Raw genomic sequence first — 19,003 nt, forward strand, 5'->3', positions numbered from 1 at the left:
GTTGACATGTCTTCGGATCATCCTCAAGAATGTTTCCCAACTCTACACCAATAGCCCATTGTTCATCGTTAGTACGACATAGACCAACAAAAACAACCGATCATTAGATCAAAAAATTTTCAGAGTAGTCTGCTTTTTGTTTTCAACAAGTAATTTATTCATTCTACGTCCATATGACATACAATGTACTCACGTGTGCAAGTACTATATGCATGTACTGTCTAATAACAATGTTATTCATACAACGATAGTTAAAGTAACCACAGATATATAATTATATACTGCGTGTGTATTCATGTATTTTTATTTATACGTGTGCATGCACCTGTATACATATAATGTAGGCATGTATTCCTGTACGTACAATATGTATGTACATACAAAATTCATATGTATATGCATAAAATTTCATTCAATATACGCAAGTACGCACACAAAAATTTCCTCTTATTTTTCAGAGAAAGGAGCATATCTGTCATACACTTATTTGAATGAAGATTGTTTCGCTAATTCCTTCATGTTAAATATGTTACGTATTCACTGGTGGTTATTATGCCTATAATATCATTTGTTTATGTATTGACGAAATAGTTTATTTAATTATGGTATATCTGTTTTGTATTATTCACTAATGGTTATTATACAGATAATATTTTAATATGTTAACAAAATACCTAATATAATTATGGCATATCTGATTTGTACAAATGCACTTGTCATATACTCATTGTTATGATAATCATGATATTTATTTGTTGTTGTGCATTAAAAAATATATTTGGAATTTCTACATCATTAAACGATTTTTTTTAAAAAAAATATTTTGTTATCATTAAATTTCATATCATACATATTAAGTAAGAGATAATTAATCAGTTGCATTTTATTTATTTTAACAAAAAAAAGATATTTCATGTTAATTTTCCATTGATATACAAAAAACTGAATACTTTTGCACTCATCAAAATATCTCACACCGCATAAATTTCTGAATAAAAAAGAAAAAAATACGCGTGGTGAGTATTACATATGTTCTATTTATTTTGTGTTTTTATTAATCAAATCGTTAAATAAAATAAAAAATTTCATATTAAACGATATTTTAACTTGTAAATCACTAAGTTCCTACAGCAAAGTAAGTCAGACTGATAAAAAATGACTATTTTCAACAAAATAATCAAGCAAAATTGATGGAAAGGAGAATTTTCCTCGGACAGGGAAGCTATAAGAAGTAAAATATAAAACAAATAATGAAACGCGCCGTCATACAATCGTGGGAGAGATGACATCACGTTCAGAATGACGTTTTAGCTGACGCACACTAGCAATAGCATTAAATTGCATTGTCAATGAAAATCCTATGACAGGGTAGATTTTAGCTGAGCATACGAAAACGCTGCAAACGGAAACCTTATAATTATGTAGATTTAAGATGATTTTCATCTTAGAACTAGCTTTATTCAAGGGTTTTTTTCCCGCTTGAAAACCCCAAGACAACCTCGTTTTAAGGTTGTTCTGTTGAAGGTTGTTTTCCAAGGTTTTGGATTAGGGTAATGTGCGTAGAATAGAGGAGATTGTCGCAGACCTCGTTTTAAGGTTAGAAGGTTTACACGTAAACCGTGTAAAAAACCCTTTTTAGGTTTACATGAAAAGATTTTTGTTGTGTTGAAAAAACCTTATATTGCTATCTGGGATGGACTTTAAGCCCTGAGGGAATCGCATAAATGCCGGCTAAATAAGTCGCTCGTAACGAAAGAGCTTTGTGAAAAAGCAAAAAAAAAAGTTCGAAAATCTAAATAATGTTTGTTACAATGTTGAATGATCGGATTTTCACGGACTAGGACTCAATCCTAATGGTTCGAGGGCCATTAGGATGCGTGACTACTAGACGTAATATTTATGCCTAGTAGTTAGATATAAAATATGCATATTAATTTGTGTAGACGATATTTTAAGTTACTAAATTTGACACAAGAACGTACTTTCCTTGAATAAACATACACTTTTTTTCTGACGGATTTAAATTCTTAACACTCGAAATGTGAGAAAGGTCCCAAACAGGGAAATAAGGTTCCAATGAAATATAGCAGGAAAGCGGCCTAAAATTTAAGCTTCTTAACGTTAAGATCCTTTTTGAAAGCTAGCCATATCTCCAGAGCTCATGAAAAGAATCAAAATATGTATTGTTGCTTACAATTATAAAACTTTATACCCAAAGATTATTCCATGTAAAAATTTATTGTTTTTTATATTATAATTTACTAACAGTGAAACAGTTTTCGAATGGTTAGGCATACAAATTTTTACACCAACTTAATTTACGTAATTTTAAATGACAAAAGCCAAAATTTGAAAGAAATCAGTCAAATAGTTCTTGAGAAATAAAAATTTAAAAATTGAGGGGGAGAAATTAGAAACTTTACCTCCTGAAACAATATACAAATTAAAAAAAAAGGATACATTTGATGAACAATGTAAACAACGTGATTAAACTATAAACAAGAACATTCTGCTCACCAAGCTCTTGTTAATGGAATCTAAACTGTAGCATGAACATTTTAGTGCCTTATTCATGTTTAACAGTATTCTAATTGAAAGAATATTTTCCAAATTGAGACTACACCCTACCACATATTTTGAGGGCCAAGAATCGAAAAACATAAAAAGATATATATGTTTATTCAGAAAAAGTACATGTTTTCGTGTCTGATTTTGTACATTTAAATATAATCTGCTTAAATTAATTAGCCAATTTTTATGAACCCATCGAACTGTTAGAATTCAGTCCTAGTACACGAAAATCTGATGATTCGATCAAATATTATTCAGGTGTTCGCCTTTTTATTTAGCACTACACAGTGCGCAAAAAAAGGAACACCCTGAATAACTTTTTATCTAATGATAGAATTTTCACGTATTAAGATTTAATCTTCATGATCCACAGGGGTGATCTCAAATATGTAAGCAAAGGTAGACGATATTTTAAGCTACAAAATCTGACACAAAAAAACACTTTTTTAGAATAAACATATGTTTTTTCATTTTGAAGTTTTTTTTTTAACATTTGATGTTTGCATGCATTTTAAAAATCGACCCAATGAGGTAGTTTATTAATTTACATATTTTGGTATCCACTTAAGCCCATGTAATAATTTTTTAAACTAAACTCAGTGGTGTGACAGCCCATAGAGGGCAAGGTCTACTGTGCCCATCTCAGTTTTCTTGATCTTCGACTCTGCAGTGCAGGAGCAGGTGTTGCGGCTCGGTGGTCAGCTAAATGCGGAACCCCCAGTGTCTAGTCCCCAAGCATGCTTGGTACTCATTTTATCGACCCACTGAAAGGATGAGTCAACGTTGCCTAGTCCAGGGATATAACCTATGATCTGTGGTATGTGAGTGCAAAGTGCTACTACTCAGTCACCGGGGCTTCGTAATAATCTTGTACGAGTAATAAATAATCTTTTTTGGATATAGGAACAATTTTCGGTATGTAAAAAAAATATACGATAAAAGCAGTTTAGTATAATTATCTATGATATAATTATAGATGATATTATATACATAATATAACTAATTAATTTTTCAAAAGGTAAAATACATTAAAAAACTGACATGAACAGGCTTTTGGGAGGTTGGGAAAACAAGTCAGAAAAAAGTCTAAAAGCATCTCATTATAAACATTGCAAACCATGCTGCTTCAGAAAAATTTACTTTTGAAATATCTAAAAGATGTTTTCAAAATATTTTTCTTAAAATTTTTTTTAAACAATACAACGGCACACATTACATGCTTGAATTAAAATCTTTCCTATAATACATAATTGTACTTTTTGTCCATGTTATACGCAAAGTTTTTAGAATAAGTGGCACTATATGCAGCCTAACAGAAACTTACAGAATATTGAAATAAGCCAAAAGAAGATAACTATACAGATTGCCTAATGTTTGAAATCTTATTTTTAAAGAGCGATTTAAATAAAATGCTTGTCAGAATGACATAAAATGTGACCTGAGTAAGAATGAAGAGGAAAAAATATGGTTTAAGAAAAAAATAGTTGATAATTCTAGAGACAGTAAGACTTCACTAGTTATACATGGTTTAAAAAAAATAATTATGAAATTTGCAATAAATTATAACAGCAAAAACCCTTAAAAAGTTGCGACCCTGTTGTTCACCTTTCTTTTTTTTTTTTGCAAATCAAACCATGAAACAATGTGTTCCACAACAGAGTAAAGTATACTGGCTTGACATTATGAAAGAAACAAATTATAGATGCTTTAAATTCAGCTAGTTTGAAATTGGCACACTGAAAACGATACTTTTTGTATCCAGAGTCAGATTTTACAGTCAGAAATTAAAAAAATAAAATTAGGCAATCTTTGCAGCCAAGCTATTAGAAACTGACAACTGATAGCTATCATTTTCAAAATTCATCTTTAATAGCTTTATAAAGCAAATATACTTTTATAAATCATGCTGGTTACTTATTATATAGAGTCTATCACTAAAATTTTGAACTATTTTTTTCTTCTTGAACTATTTTCTCTACTACTATAACTCTACTTCATGAATGCTTGGGTCAAGTTTCAGGTCATTCTGAAAAGTATTTTTTTTCACAGTCAGATATAAATTATAATCATATAGTATTAATAAATAAAAGAAAGTTTGGAATGATTTTTGCAAAGTACTTCATTGAATTTCATTTATTATGAGAGTTTCATATAAAACATTTGTTCAGCCATTACATAAAATCTACAATACTATGCCAACAAATTAAAATTTTATAGTAGTATTTTTTATATAAAAATAAACTTTACATGCAGATCTGAACAAGAAAAATGAAATACATCCAGGCTAGCAATCAAGCATGCACATGCATATGTGTAAATTCACTTCACAAATATTCAGATTGTAACAAACTATTGAAAAAAATTGAAATAATTGTAAAAACATAGGATTCAATAACAGTTTCAATCATTTACAATATCTTTCATGCAATTGAATAAGAAGGTATAAAATTTAAGAAATAAAAACAAATCAAAATGAATTTCTTAAAATTGATTCTCATGCAAAATATATTTAACAAACACTTTTGTAACATGCTTCAGATTTTTACTAAACTTTTAAACTTTTTTTAAAATTATTTTTCATTTAACATTTGTCACATTATAGCTGCCTTTATCTTTCAGTAAAAAATGTCCTTTAAAGTCTAGGAAGCACTTTGTTTTTCTTAAAATTAAGTTTTACACCGCCAAGAGGTTTTTATGCTGCCATGAAGTAAAAGATAAACTTTATATGAAAAAGTGTTTCTTCATGATTAAAACAATAATAGGAACATGAGATTAATAATGGAAAAGATAAAAATGAATTATGAAATACCCTCCCCCCATAGCTTAAATAATTTGCATTTAAATGATTCTTCACAATGATTTAAATATAGTATGAGCAATATATTGTTAAATAAAATTAAATATTAAGTTCTGGCATGAACGAATATGCAAAGCAATGAGATGGCTGTTTTACACATCACCCTTGCCATAATAAAATTTGTTTCAACAAATAATGAAACAGATAAAAATGAATCATATGCCTTCCCACCACAACTTTAATTTGTAATTATATAATTCTTTACTTTAATTTAAGTATGGTATAAACAATACTATCTTAAACAAAATTAGATATTATTGCGAAGCAAAAAAATATCTATCTTATACCCGACCTTTTATTCTAAATTATTGCTCAAATATTTATCCAAAATTACATTTATAATGACACTGCCAACATATTGAATATGAATAGCATATTTTTAAAGCTTGATACCACACTCATAGGCCCCGAAATAAAAATATTATAGGTATCTAATTGCTTAATGCCAATCTATGGTCATTTTTTTAAACTAGAACTTAAACCTTTTTCCATATTTTGGTGTACAGAACATCTGCCTTTTTCTGCATCCAACATTGTATAATGTATAACAACACAATAAAATAAAAAAAATTTATGTCCCAGAGGGTGAGAATTCTGGGGACAAAAAACTTTTTAAATCTTATACAGAAATTTTAAAAAAAAACACAAAGTAATCTTCCAAAAAGAAATAAACTTACAAAAATACAAACATTACATATGTATGTATACTGACTGAAGAATTAAGATTTAGATTGAATAGAAATGTCTGGTAGAGAAAATAATTTTTAAAAAAATGGTTTGTAAATTTCTTTTTAAGTTAGAGAAAAATGCTTATACTGGAAATAGAAATTTTGAAGCAAAACTTTTGTAAAAGATATAAGGATACAAATATATTTCTTACATCTTTAACAATTCAGCAGTTTTGTTTAGTTGTAAACTGTTAATATGAAAAGGTTATCAACTTTAAAAATAAATATCTTTAATTGCAGCCTCATTATATCATTTTTTTTGGTGCAAAAAATAAGGCAATTGCTTATATTTTTCACAAATATCTAGAACTGAAGTTTGAAATGACTTAGTATGAGGAAAAGTTATTATATCTTTAAAAATAATTATAATAATTATTTTAAAGTGAATAAAGAACATGTTCTGTAGTCAAATAATGTCAAATACTAAAAACAGAATAATCGACTTTTTTCTCCTTTCAAAATATAAAAAGTAAAACTAATTCTTCAACTTTTAAAACATAGCTATTGTAAAATTGATTCTTTTCTTAGTAAAAAGAAATAGTTTATATTAAGTAAATGAATAGATAAACTTATTTTTGAATGATTTAACTCTTCATAAAATCACATCTTGTTCTAATGCTCACTCAAATATGTGGCACTTTATCCATGTCTATTTCTCATACAATATTTCATACATACCATGAGCAATTTAAATAAACTATTATCTAATGAATGATTAATGTCATACTGTTATTCACATTAATCCTCCATCATGCATTAGAATTATGGAGGTTATTTGGAGGCAGGTGAATTTTTTTAGTAGTTCTTTATATAACACACTATTTTCCAAATAAAGAACAATGAAAACAGGGCAATCAAGTTTGCCAAAAAAAGCTATCAACTGATACCACAAACTATGTTCTAATATTATTTTTATTAGTCTGCCAATAATTATGATTCTGTATAATCTATTTTGTACTTTAAGCACTACTCTACCATTGACTAATATAGGAAGAAACTGGTTCTTAAAGATCAAATGTTATCCGGAAAGTAAAAAATTTGTCTCAATATACAAATAAATAAAGTTATGAAACAAATATACAGTCATTTACTGCTATTCTATTATCTTTTATAACAACCTTTATCAAAAGGAGCATCTATTTTACTTCTAAAAAAATGTGATACAGCAAAGGGCTACACTATAAAAATTAATTAGATTTATTTACTGAATTAGCTAGTTTAGTAGATGCCAAAGAAACAAGAATTTGCTGAAAATCAGCTAATTCTTGAACTAGTACTTCAGATTCTAAATTACTACTACCAGCAACATTTACTTGGGTAGTTTCTTTAGAAACACCCACCTGAGTATCATCTTTATCAGTTGCTCCAGGGGATTCATCAGTATTGAATTTTTGGGGAGTAAGAAAACGAGAGATTGCACTTACTCTTGCAGCATTTTTGTCTATAGAATTGTCTGGAGTGACATCAGATCTTGGAGGAACAGGTGGTTTTGAGCCAGTATCTTTTCTGTGGAGAGCTTGAGGGGGTAAAACTGGTTTATTTGGAGGAATTGGTGGTGGAGCACCCCTTCCTGCTGGCAATTTTTTAGCATTTACTACATTGGCGACAGTTGCTGAAGCAGGTTTATGTGCAGGTACAGGTGTAGATACTTTAACACTACTGGAGATTTTAGCATTAGATTGAGAATTCAGATCTATTGCTTTATCAGTTTCAGCTGGAGATAGAGGGCTTTCTGCATACTGAGGTACTGGAGTAGCTACTTGCAATAAAGTTGCAATATTTTCTGGAGCAGATGGAGAAGTTACAGGAGCTGGTGAGCTAGCTTTTATGGGCTTTGGAGACGTTTTAAAGCTAGCTGTTGCTAAAGGGGGGCTGCACAAAGGAGACAAAACAGTGCTTGACATGGATGATACAGGTTTGGAAACACCAACTTTTGTAGGAGCTTGTGGTATAAGACCAATAGGCTTTGCTGGTGTAGCAGGTGCTGGTCCCGTTTTAGGACTAAGAGCTCGAGCCACTCCCCGAGGAGGGCTAACAGTTGGAGATATAGTTGGTACAGCACGAATTGTTGGAGTTGAAACCATGGTGACTATTGTACTTCTGACACCTTCTCCTAACTGAGCCTGAGCATTAAGACTAGCTTGTTTCTGATAAGCCTCAACAGCTTCCTGTAACTTTTGAACTTCTAAAGTTAGTTCATTGTTTTTTGCTTCTAATTCATTTAATTCAGCCTTATATTGTTCACGCTCAATTTCAAACTCACACAATTGTCTTTCAAGTTCAGCCTCCATTTGCAAAGACTTTTTACTTTCTTCTTCCAAGCCATCAACCATATCTGCAATTCTTCCTTTTTCATCACACAATATCTACAATTTAAAAACAAAATATATAAATTTAAGGACTGATTAATAAAGCAGAAATTAATATTTTCATTTGTGATATTTATGGCTCATTTTGAATTGAGTAATACACTTCACAGGGAATTATTTGAAAATTGAAAAACAGATTATATTTTATCTATTTTATTAAAATTTTCTAAGGCCTTAAAATAAATAAAAAATATTGTGAATAAAATTTAATTAGTAAAGATGAATAAAAAGACAAACATTACTAAGCAAATTTGCAAATTTATTTTACATATTAAGTATTTTTGTTACATCCAATTAATAAAAAATATTAGTTAAACATACTGCAGTGTATCTACCACTACAAAAATACATTTCCAATTCCCTAGTATATAACACGTGTTAACTTGACTCTATGTTGGGGTACCTTTTTATAGACGAAGGTTGACTTTGTTGATAACTACTATCCCCACAATTAAATGAAATTGAAAAATGCAACTTTTGCACTCATTTCATGAATTGGAGTAGATTCAATATGACACTTAATAGGCATTAATTATAATTTTTTTAAATAGAAAAAATTACAGTAATAGCAAACTATAATTTTTTATTTATTGGAATTCTATTAGACAGCACCTGGCAGGTGCCTCTGTCTCAGCATACCGTGTCCATATATATATACTACTTTACAGATTGTTGATTATATTTCTGAGGTAAGGTAGCTGATAAATACTCGTAAATAACCTATAGATGCATACAAGATGCCGGTNTCCGTTTCGACTTAAGACATCCTTGAAATTTTTTTTTTTTAAATATACGAAGACTAAACGAATAATTGATATCACGTTGCTAGTTTACGAGCTTGTTGCCAACCGTGGAAAAATACGCATTAAAAACTATAAAAACAGCAAGATACAATATCAATTCCAACTATCGAGAGTACGAGTTTCCCCACTCCTGAACGGACGTCACTCGATAACGACATGTGACGTCATTGCATTCAACTCCACACGAAAGAAGAGGAAGATTTCACCCGCCCCCAGTGTAAGGGGGCGGGTGAAATAGGAGTGTTTTTAGAGGTAACGTTGAAGAGGGGGGAAAATAAAGCATGTTCAGCTACGCTTCAGGCAGATGGTAGTTTGATAAGAGGGGATGGATTCAAGCTGAAAGAAAAACTTACTTTCGCACTCGCGGAAAAATTAGGTAATTTTGAGTTTGGCCGTCGATCGCAGTAAAATTCGGGAGTTTTTCAAATCAATTCCGGAGGGCGGGAGAATAACTCAAAATTCGGGAGACTCCCGCAAAATGCGGGAGAGTTGGCACGTCTGCGTGTCCATACATATATACTACTTTACAGATTGTTGATTATATTTCTGAGGTAAGGAAGCTGATAAATACTCGTAAATAACCTATAGATGCTTACAAGATGCCGGTTTTAAGGCAATTCACATAAATATAGAAGATAATTTTCTATTATATGATATCAAAGGCCTTATAACTTCATAATATTAGCTGCATTAAAAATAAACATAAAAATCTTTAAAATTTTTACACTTTCATTCTATTATCAAGAAATAGAACAAACAATTAAAACAGCAATGTTTTGGTTTTAATTTAGCTCTATTTGCTTGTTTTATAATTAAAAACAAATGTTTAAAATCACTTGGTGAAATCAAAAACAAGATAGTGAGAAAATTTCAACTTTTTAAAATCAACATAACCAATTAACAGCTTTCGAATGACATTCTTATATTCCTCAGTTATGGCAGATTTCTTATAGCGCCTGAAATACCACAAAAAAAATTGAAAAGAGAAAAAAAAGATGTCTAAGTTTTGCAAGACAAGTAAATTAATGGGCAAAACAATTCATTCTTAAAAAATATTTTTTCACAATCAAAATGTCTTCATTTTTAGTAGTCAGATTTACAAAAACAATGTTGAAATGAGATTTCAATTGCAATGAAAAAAGTTTAAAGCAGTTTATGCTATGAAAAGAAGTTTTAACAGTTTATTTTTACATAGCAGGTAATTTTTACACTTTTATGTTTTGGAAAAAAAAATTCTTCTTACAAGCGTTTAAAAATAAACTGTTTCACAAACAAATTTAAAGAGACAAGTACCATAGAAATTCGTAATTAAAAATTTTTTTTAAAAAAATACAGAGCTTGAGAAAGATAATATAAAATAAAAGAATCAATTGAATGACTTAAATTAATAACTTGAGTCTTTAATATTTGACCTTTAATAGAAAACCAAGTTTTATCATTTACTTCCATGATAAACCTTTTATCATATACTTATTAGCAAAAATTTCTAATCTTTAGGGTCAATTTTTCTTTTGGTTTTATTTTTAAAGGACCCAGCTTTTCAGTGATGTCTGGCACTTAGGACTAAATAAAAACCATGAATAATATGTTTCAACAAGGAATAATCATAGTTTAATAAGTAATGTTTGTTAATATTTTAATCATTAACATTTTTAAGAGCCATGTAATTTCTATAAGAAAATTATGATAAATAACTAAGGCATGATTTGGCTGTTCCATCAAAATACAAAACAGCTTACAAAACTTTTGGGTCAATTTTTCTAATTTTAAAGCTTCAAATAATTTTTTAATTATTCTTTATAGTAAAGTTAACTACAGAAAAGAACTTTATAATTAATAACATGAATGAAATATTATGACCAAAAGAAAAATGAACTCTTTGCCAAAGCAATTTATGAAAGGAAAAATTCAGTACAATTCTGTAGATTGCACAACTGCTGAAAGTTAAATATCATCACTATGTGCGAACACAAAAAAAGCTTTAAAAATAAAAAAAGATTAAACCAAAATTTTATTTTTGAGCTTATTAGAAACCCACTTTAAAAACCATAGGATTTTTGAACTTATGCAGAGAAAAAGAGGGAAAAAATGCTCAAGTATTAATATTGGGAATATGTATGCATTGCATATGATTTTATTTAGAAATTTAATTCATGTGAATCAGATAGTTTGCAAAATAGCAAAAGATTAAGGATTAAAACAGAATAAACAGAGATCAAAAAGATTTTAAAAAACATATTATTTAATAAAGTGCGAACAGTATTACCAAAGTATCAATCTAGAATTGTTTTATTCTATACTGCACTAACATTTCAAGATGTCAAAAAGCTGATATATAATTATAATTTTGTTTTAAAATTTTTAAAACAAATTACCTGTGACAATCTATCACATTTTTGCTTTTCTTCAGCATATCTGTATATAAGACGTTTACGCTCAGCTAATAAAACTAAAATCATTTGTTTTTGCCGCTGCCTTTCTTGCTCCAAAGTTTCTGTTAAGCATTTTATATCTTTCTCCATACACCTATTTTGTTGGCGCTCAAACTCATTTTCTTGATGTAAACGCTCACGTTCTTTTTCTAATAAATATGTTACATCATCTCCTTGAGCAGTATCCTGAGCATGCTTTTGCTTTTCATCTTCCAACTCAGAGAGCAACTAAGAGGAAGGAAAAAAAAAACATATAAAATACCAGGCACTCGAACAAATATATTTTGTATAATATATTTAACAATGTAAGCAACATTAAACTAAAACTTATCAAAGGCAACATAAATTCGAAACAGAAAGTTATTCGTCATCTATGAAAAATAGTTTATAATTGTAGTTGACTTACTGACACAACTTCCAAATTTTATAATTCTTTTCTTAACTCAGAAGCCAAGAAAATATGACACGCACTTAAGCATATACACAGGGTTATTCATAATTCCCTCCGGGGTTTCGAAGCGTTATAGTAAGAAAACGAATATGGCAAAAAAGAACATATGAAATTATTGTGAAAGTATTCAAGTTTTAATTTAAGCAGTTGGCGATAGATGGCAGTAACATGTACCACTGAAGCCAGTTGTAGTAAACATAAGGTTGTAGTAAATAGAGGGAATTATGAATAACCCTGTATAGTAAGCAAAATAAAAACAGAACACTTTAATTAATAATTTTCAAACTTAAAAGTTAGAACACCTAAAATTATATATTCTAATCAATTAATGCTGAGAATATTTTAAGTTAGGATATCAGATAAAGCTAAGCGTATCTAAATAAACATATCTTTTCCTTACTGAATGCATATTTTGCAAAATATCGGAACTATCTCGCTATATCTTGAAAATATGGTCTTGATTGCTAAATTGGAAGAACAATTAAAACTATACCTCTTTATGTTAATTTCAGATTGATTGGTACCAGCTTACCTTGGAAGTCTTCCGGTATGCATTGCTGACCACTTTGCCACAATTTTGTTGCTGGTAAATAAATTGTGGAGCTTTCACCTCCCTGCCCTCCCCCTGTGAACAATGGGCTATTGTGGGAAGGCCTTACTTTTAAATAAATTTCAGTGTTAGCATATTTTGTTATATCTCTAAAATCAAAAACTTTTGTTGAAATTCTACTAACATCAGTATCGTTAATAATGCACCCCTTACATAATGATGTATGAACTAGACCAATAAAGTAACGATAAAAATTTTGCAGCTCTACCACTGGTTTAATGAATAAAGGGAGAAAGAACTATTTAAGACCTTTATTAAATGAGGCCTTCATAATAGACATCACTTTTTGTACTACTTAACATACACAGAACTGTACAATTTCTGTGAACAACAGTTACACATTTTGTACAGTAGGTAAATTTGACGACATAGGTTTGGTTTAAGAAATTTTGAAAGTTATAATTTTCATTGTTTCACCCATTTTTTAGTGTTAGTTTAGTACTATTATTATCCAGAACTAATGATGCTAAAAAATTAGAGATAGAGCTTAAATAACTTGTGAAATGGTTGTTGATATGGAAAAATAGTACAAACTGTGTTCTTCAGAAATTTTTTTTAATAAGTTATGTCACATAAGTCACATTAAAATTGTTGTAAAAATGGCATAATATAAAATTTAAATTTTGTAAAAATGAAGTTAATTTTTTTAAATAAAATACTAAGGTTGGACAACTAATTCATTTTCCCATAATTCTCCAGAAATACTTAGAGAATAATTGTACAACTTTAAAAGTAATTAGATGATCAGATTTCTCATGCCAAAAAATATAGCAATAAGCTTGTAACTTGTATCAATTACTTTGATTATCATATGCATTAACTGGACAAAATTTCATAAACTTAGCTTAAATATTCATGGAGATAAAGACAATTTTATATATAAAAAAAAAAAAAATTCCGCCTCACCTTTTCTTACTACATAAACTAACAAGAAGGCATACATTAAAAATTTTTTTTTATAATTTTGTCCTGAATTGTATTTGGTTACTTATGAAAAAAAGTCTAATTTCAATTTCTTGAAAATTTAAAAAGCTTCTTCCAATTTTTTATGTAATTTGAAAAAAATTGTGAATCAAATTTGAAAAAAGAGCTTTGAATGGTAAAATTGGTAACAAATCTTCAGAGAAATCTCAGGGATGTCTTATGAAGACGTCTTATAATAACTTGAAAAAATTTAATTCTTTAAGCTTTTATTTTTTGAAGGAAGATTTGGAAAATAAATTGTAAGAAAAATAAAAATAAATAAACTAATTAATTTATAAGTTAAATCCTATCTAATAAAGTTTGATAGTTTTTTGAAGCACATGCGTCGTGAGGGGGATTGCGTAAATGATGCTGAAACACATCTGCTGATTCCAGACATGTGTTAAATGCATGAAGAAAGAATATCTCCCAATCTTGCAGCAGATGTAGAACGATAACCAGTTTTGTTCATTCAAGTGATGCTGTTATGGTGCATTTCAAAGGAGAAATGAATGAAAATTAGTTAGTGTTTTCCTTCACTATATTTATTCCTTTCAACCTGGCAAGGATGTGCATCTGGCATTGGTAAATAAACAAGAAACAATGTGTGCTGTGAGCATCAAACTTTAGTTTCCCTTTTTTGATGATTTTTTACCGTTGTCTTCTTATAAATTTATTAAATGATAAACAAAATAGGTTTCAAAATTAATTTTAATTCAGAATGAACTGATTTAAATATAAATTCACAACTTTCTATTGGGCACACATCTGATTGGTTTCAACTAATGACTGTAGCACATCTGATTGGCTTCAACTAATGACTGTAGCAACGCATCAAAATTACAGGCCGATTGAACATTTAAAGCAAATTTAAAAAAAAAAAATGGATGAAGAAATTTTGTGGGTAAATAAAAAATTCGTGATTGTATTAAAAGCTAACTTTATAAAGTTAAATCTACATTTTGTGCTTTATTCTCCCCCCCCCTAACTTTACTCCTATTTATGTATTGAAACTTTGCAAAAATTTATTTACTAATACTTTCATATTGCAGTTATTTTAATGAAGAATTTTATTTATTCTTTGAATTGAAGGTATAAGTTTTCAGTTCTTTAAAGTGGTCACTTAAATGATAAAAAATCTTGTTTGGAGTTTTTTAAAACGGAAGATTCTTAATTTGCAAGTATATAACGTAATATGTGAGTTTACCTCTATAAAATTATAATACAGCAACCAGATATATATATAGAATTACAATTTGTCATAGTTTTCAGATTTTATTGGTGCATATTTTCAACCTAACATTATCATGTGCTCTTAACTAATATTCTGTATTGCTGCATGTACCTTTTTTTTTTAAAAAAAAAAATGTTTTGAACCCTAGGTAAGGGGTTTTCCATAAATTTTATTTTGTACTGTTGAACAAAATTTATTAAAAATGACATTGGCACAATATATAGGGCCATACTCTATTAAAGTATTTTTTATGCCACATGTTTTCCTTCCACATAACATTTTGTTGTCAGGACAATCATTGTTAGGTATTATCATTTGTTGTTACAATATGATTTTATGAAATTTGTGGTAAACCCCTAGTCACTTAGAGCTTTCCTTAAAAAAATTATGAAAGTTACTTAAAAAATTGCTAGAAACTTTTAACATTTTCAATACATTAAAATTGACTTTTTTCACAAGTTACCAAATGCAAATCACAACAAATTATATATATAAAAAATTAATGTATCCAGCCCATGAGCAAAATAAAAAGACTACTTTAAAGGATAACATCTCAATCAATTTTTAAATTCTCTTTTCTTTCAAATTCAACAATTAATTTTTTGTAATTAATTAAAAATTGCTCTGAAAGTTTAGTTTAATTTTATTGAATAGTTCTACAGAAATAGTAAGAAAATGTAAGGTGTAAAAAAAAATCAGTTTTTATGAAAATGTTCAGATCTAAATGTTCTAATGTTCAGATCAGAAATAAAATTATTACCTTTTCACAACGCTGCTCTGCTTCTTCTAATTGTTCTTTCAACTTTATTTGAGCTATTTTATATTGCTTTAAGAAATGTTCAAACTGTGATAATTGCATTCCATACAAATTTTTAACTGCTGACTCATCAAATGTAGCATCAAACGCACCTAAACAATCTCTTTGCAGTGCAGCCCATGGATCACTGGCAGTAGCTTTCCTCTTTGGATAAAGCAACTGTTTAACCTGCTCAGCCTAAAATAAAATATTAAAATGTATACTATAAACAATTGAAATGGTCAAAACAAAGAAAGGCTAAAAAACTATTGAATAAAATATGTACAGAAAATCAGAAAATACATAAAAGGTTTTTGATCTTTAAAAAAAAGTAATGATGGATATGTTAAGTGTTACATGAAACTACGGAGCATTATTAAAACTAATATTTCATGCATTCACTTTAACAATAACTCTATTTCTAATTTTCTACATAAAAAAAAGAAAAATCTTCAGCAAAAAATATGAAACATATATAAATAAATATAGAATAATGCATCTAAAGAGTGTAATAAGGATTTAAGGAATTATTAGTAATTAATTAGTAAAATTAGGGAATTATTAGTAGAATTATTAGTAAGGAATTATTAGTAGAGCATTGAAAGAAGGATTATTAAAAATTTTATAATATGAACTCATAAGAATAGTGTTAACTTCAACTTTGATATTGATTAACCTTACTTAGATCCTGTATAACATAACACTTTTTCCCAATATTTTTTAAATGGTGAATGTTTCACAGGGGAGAAAATTTCACCTTGATTTTTAAGTCAGAATTTTAAAATTTCTGACTTTTAACAAATAAATGCTTACATTTCACTTATCTCAAGTTAGCCTGTCTGTGTTTGACTTATCAAAAAATGAGTACACAGCTTAAGAAATTTTTTTAAAAGTTTGAACATTTAAACAAACTATCTTATATAACATGAAAACTTAAATTTGTTTCTGCTTGTTTTTCATTTTTGAGAACAATATTTAAATTATTTAGTCATAATTTATTTGATAACTAGCAATAAAGAAATTTAGTATTCACTCATAATCTTAGATATCTCAAATTGCACTCACTTTTATAAATTTTTGTATACGTAATTTATTAGGTGCATTTAATGCAAGGGAAATTTTTTTGACGCATTATATGTATCTGTGCATAATTTGCAAGTGACAAAGAAAACTTCAAACACGAAAAAAAATTTTTTTTAAACATTTCAGCTGCTTTTAAGATTTTTTTTTACTTTTTTAATAATGATCGTAAAAAGGGTCATTCTCACAACAAGCAGTTGGCGCACCTCTGAATGCTGTTAAGAGGAAAGGAGTGGTGGATTAGTGCTTGATTTGGCTTGATTTACGAGGCTTGAATGGCTTGATTTACGAGGGAAAATACATTCATAATCAGGTCATTTTCTCTGGGCAGTGGTCAGATGTACATGAAACACACACAGTGACACTGAGTAACAAACACAATCTCCGCAAAGAATTAAAAAAAATTGTTGGCTTTGTTTTTTTTTTCTTGAGGCAAAACGAAATAATAATTAAGAACATGTAGTGTATGACCCTCAATGCTCATATCTTCCGTAGTTACACGGTGATGACAAATAAAATAATCCGCATAGTTAATTTTAACACTTTTTAAACGAGAAATATGCGGATAATATGCCCAAAATTATGGTACTTATGCTTTGTTAATGTCAAAACTTGTAGTTCATTCTACCCCAGCTCTATTATCGGGTATAAAGTATTACATATAGATAATACTACTAAAAAAACCAATAAAAACATTTATTTTTACAGCAATTTAGATTTTAATGATCTTCTCACATGTTTATTAAGCCTGCTTTAAGCTTTTTTTTTTAAATTTTGGAAATTAATAAATTTTCTACAGTAACTTGAGAACCTTAAGAATTAAATTTTAGGATATTTTGTACAGCTTTCAATAGCATTTTATAAAATATATAGCATGGATAAGAAAATATTTTTTAAGTTTTAAAAAAGCTTTGAAATTAAAAACTTTTCCTTTTCAGAAAATTAGAATGTAATTTAATAAACTCCTTTTTATTAATGTTTCTGCTACATTTCCAGAGTTTATTTCTTTAGGATGATAAAGAAAAATACAATCTTGAAATTTTAAATAAACATTTCTAAAAATAAGTTAAATCATTTTTTTTGAAAAGTTTTAAACTTTTTCTAAAAAAATTTTTAATTTTCAGTTTTTAAAAGTTTACTTTTTAAAAAATTATTTCATTTTTATTACAACTTAGTCTTATTAGGAAAATATTTTATAAAATCTCATTGAAAATTGGAAAAATCAAATAGTTTTCACGTAATAGTTATTTATAAGTTATAAAACAGCAAATAATGCGAAAACTTTCAAAGTTTCAAAAATATATTACTCAGAAACAAATGGTTTGAAAAATTTGTAGCGTGGTATTTTCCATCTATAATACTACCTCTGCCTAGGAGCCAAAAGCAAGCTAAATACAAAGACCTAATGTTTTAATTGTTGATTGATTTAAAAGGGAAATTGATTCAGAACTACCAACTTCAGAAAATTTCTTCCAGTGGTAGCTAAGATTGTTTTTTAGTGTAAGATTCTCAATTTTGTTGATTCGATTTTTAGTTATTTTTTACACCACTACATGTAAATGACTCAAAAACTCCTAATAAATGCCCCTTTGTTCCAGGTCTCTCAAGATAAAGCTTTTAAAATGCTGCTAAAATTATTAAAAATTTTGAAAACTTAAGGCTTTAATTGTCTACCACAGTACAAAATATTTTTCAAAAAGCATAGTAATTGGCAGCCATGTTAATTCAACTCTAATATTTCTAAATAAAATTTCTAAATACATTACAATAACATTAAATTGAAAAATATTACACAAGATTCTGAAAAGATAAATTTCAAATGTAAAAAAAAATTAAATCTACAAATCCAAACCTTTAATACAGCTATGACTATTTCTCTTGCTTGTAGTTCACCTTCTAACACTCCAAGAAGTTGAAGCAAATCAGGTTTGCTAAGCTCCATTTTTGGATGTCTCTGAGGAATAAAATACATTATTCTTTAATCAACTAATAATGAAAACATTTTTAAAAAAAATTATTAGTATAGAGGGTTAAAAAATATAGACAAACTTATTTTATATATTTAAAATCTGTCCCTTTTAATTTGAAAATTGCTCTTAAATAAAGATA

General features: G+C 28.4%; 1 protein-coding gene across 4 annotated transcripts in view; it reads right to left on the bottom strand.

Moving 5' to 3' along the window:
- LOC107442106 (CTTNBP2 N-terminal-like protein) overlaps positions 1-19,003 on the bottom strand; it is a 44,739-nt gene that overhangs the window by 16,823 nt on the left and 8,913 nt on the right. Inside the window, exons 4-8 of one of the 4 annotated variants that reach the window (XM_043056681.2) lie at positions 18,747-18,848; positions 15,779-16,012; positions 11,704-11,988; positions 7,581-8,522; positions 4,538-4,597 (exon numbers count right to left, since the gene is read on the bottom strand). In XM_043056681.2, the coding sequence (XP_042912615.1) occupies positions 4,553-4,597; positions 7,581-8,522; positions 11,704-11,988; positions 15,779-16,012; positions 18,747-18,848 (1,608 nt within the window). In that variant the 3' untranslated portion in view covers positions 4,538-4,552. Of the gene's footprint in view, positions 1-4,537; positions 4,598-4,689; positions 4,921-7,292; positions 8,523-11,703; positions 11,989-15,778; positions 16,013-18,746; positions 18,849-19,003 lie in introns of those variants that run through there. The other 3 variants (XM_071188279.1, XM_043056687.2, XM_043056677.2) reach the window with 3 other exon arrangements.

This window comes from Parasteatoda tepidariorum, chromosome X2, assembly GCF_043381705.1.
Source record: "Parasteatoda tepidariorum isolate YZ-2023 chromosome X2, CAS_Ptep_4.0, whole genome shotgun sequence".
Classification (NCBI taxonomy): domain Eukaryota; kingdom Metazoa; phylum Arthropoda; class Arachnida; order Araneae; family Theridiidae; genus Parasteatoda; species Parasteatoda tepidariorum.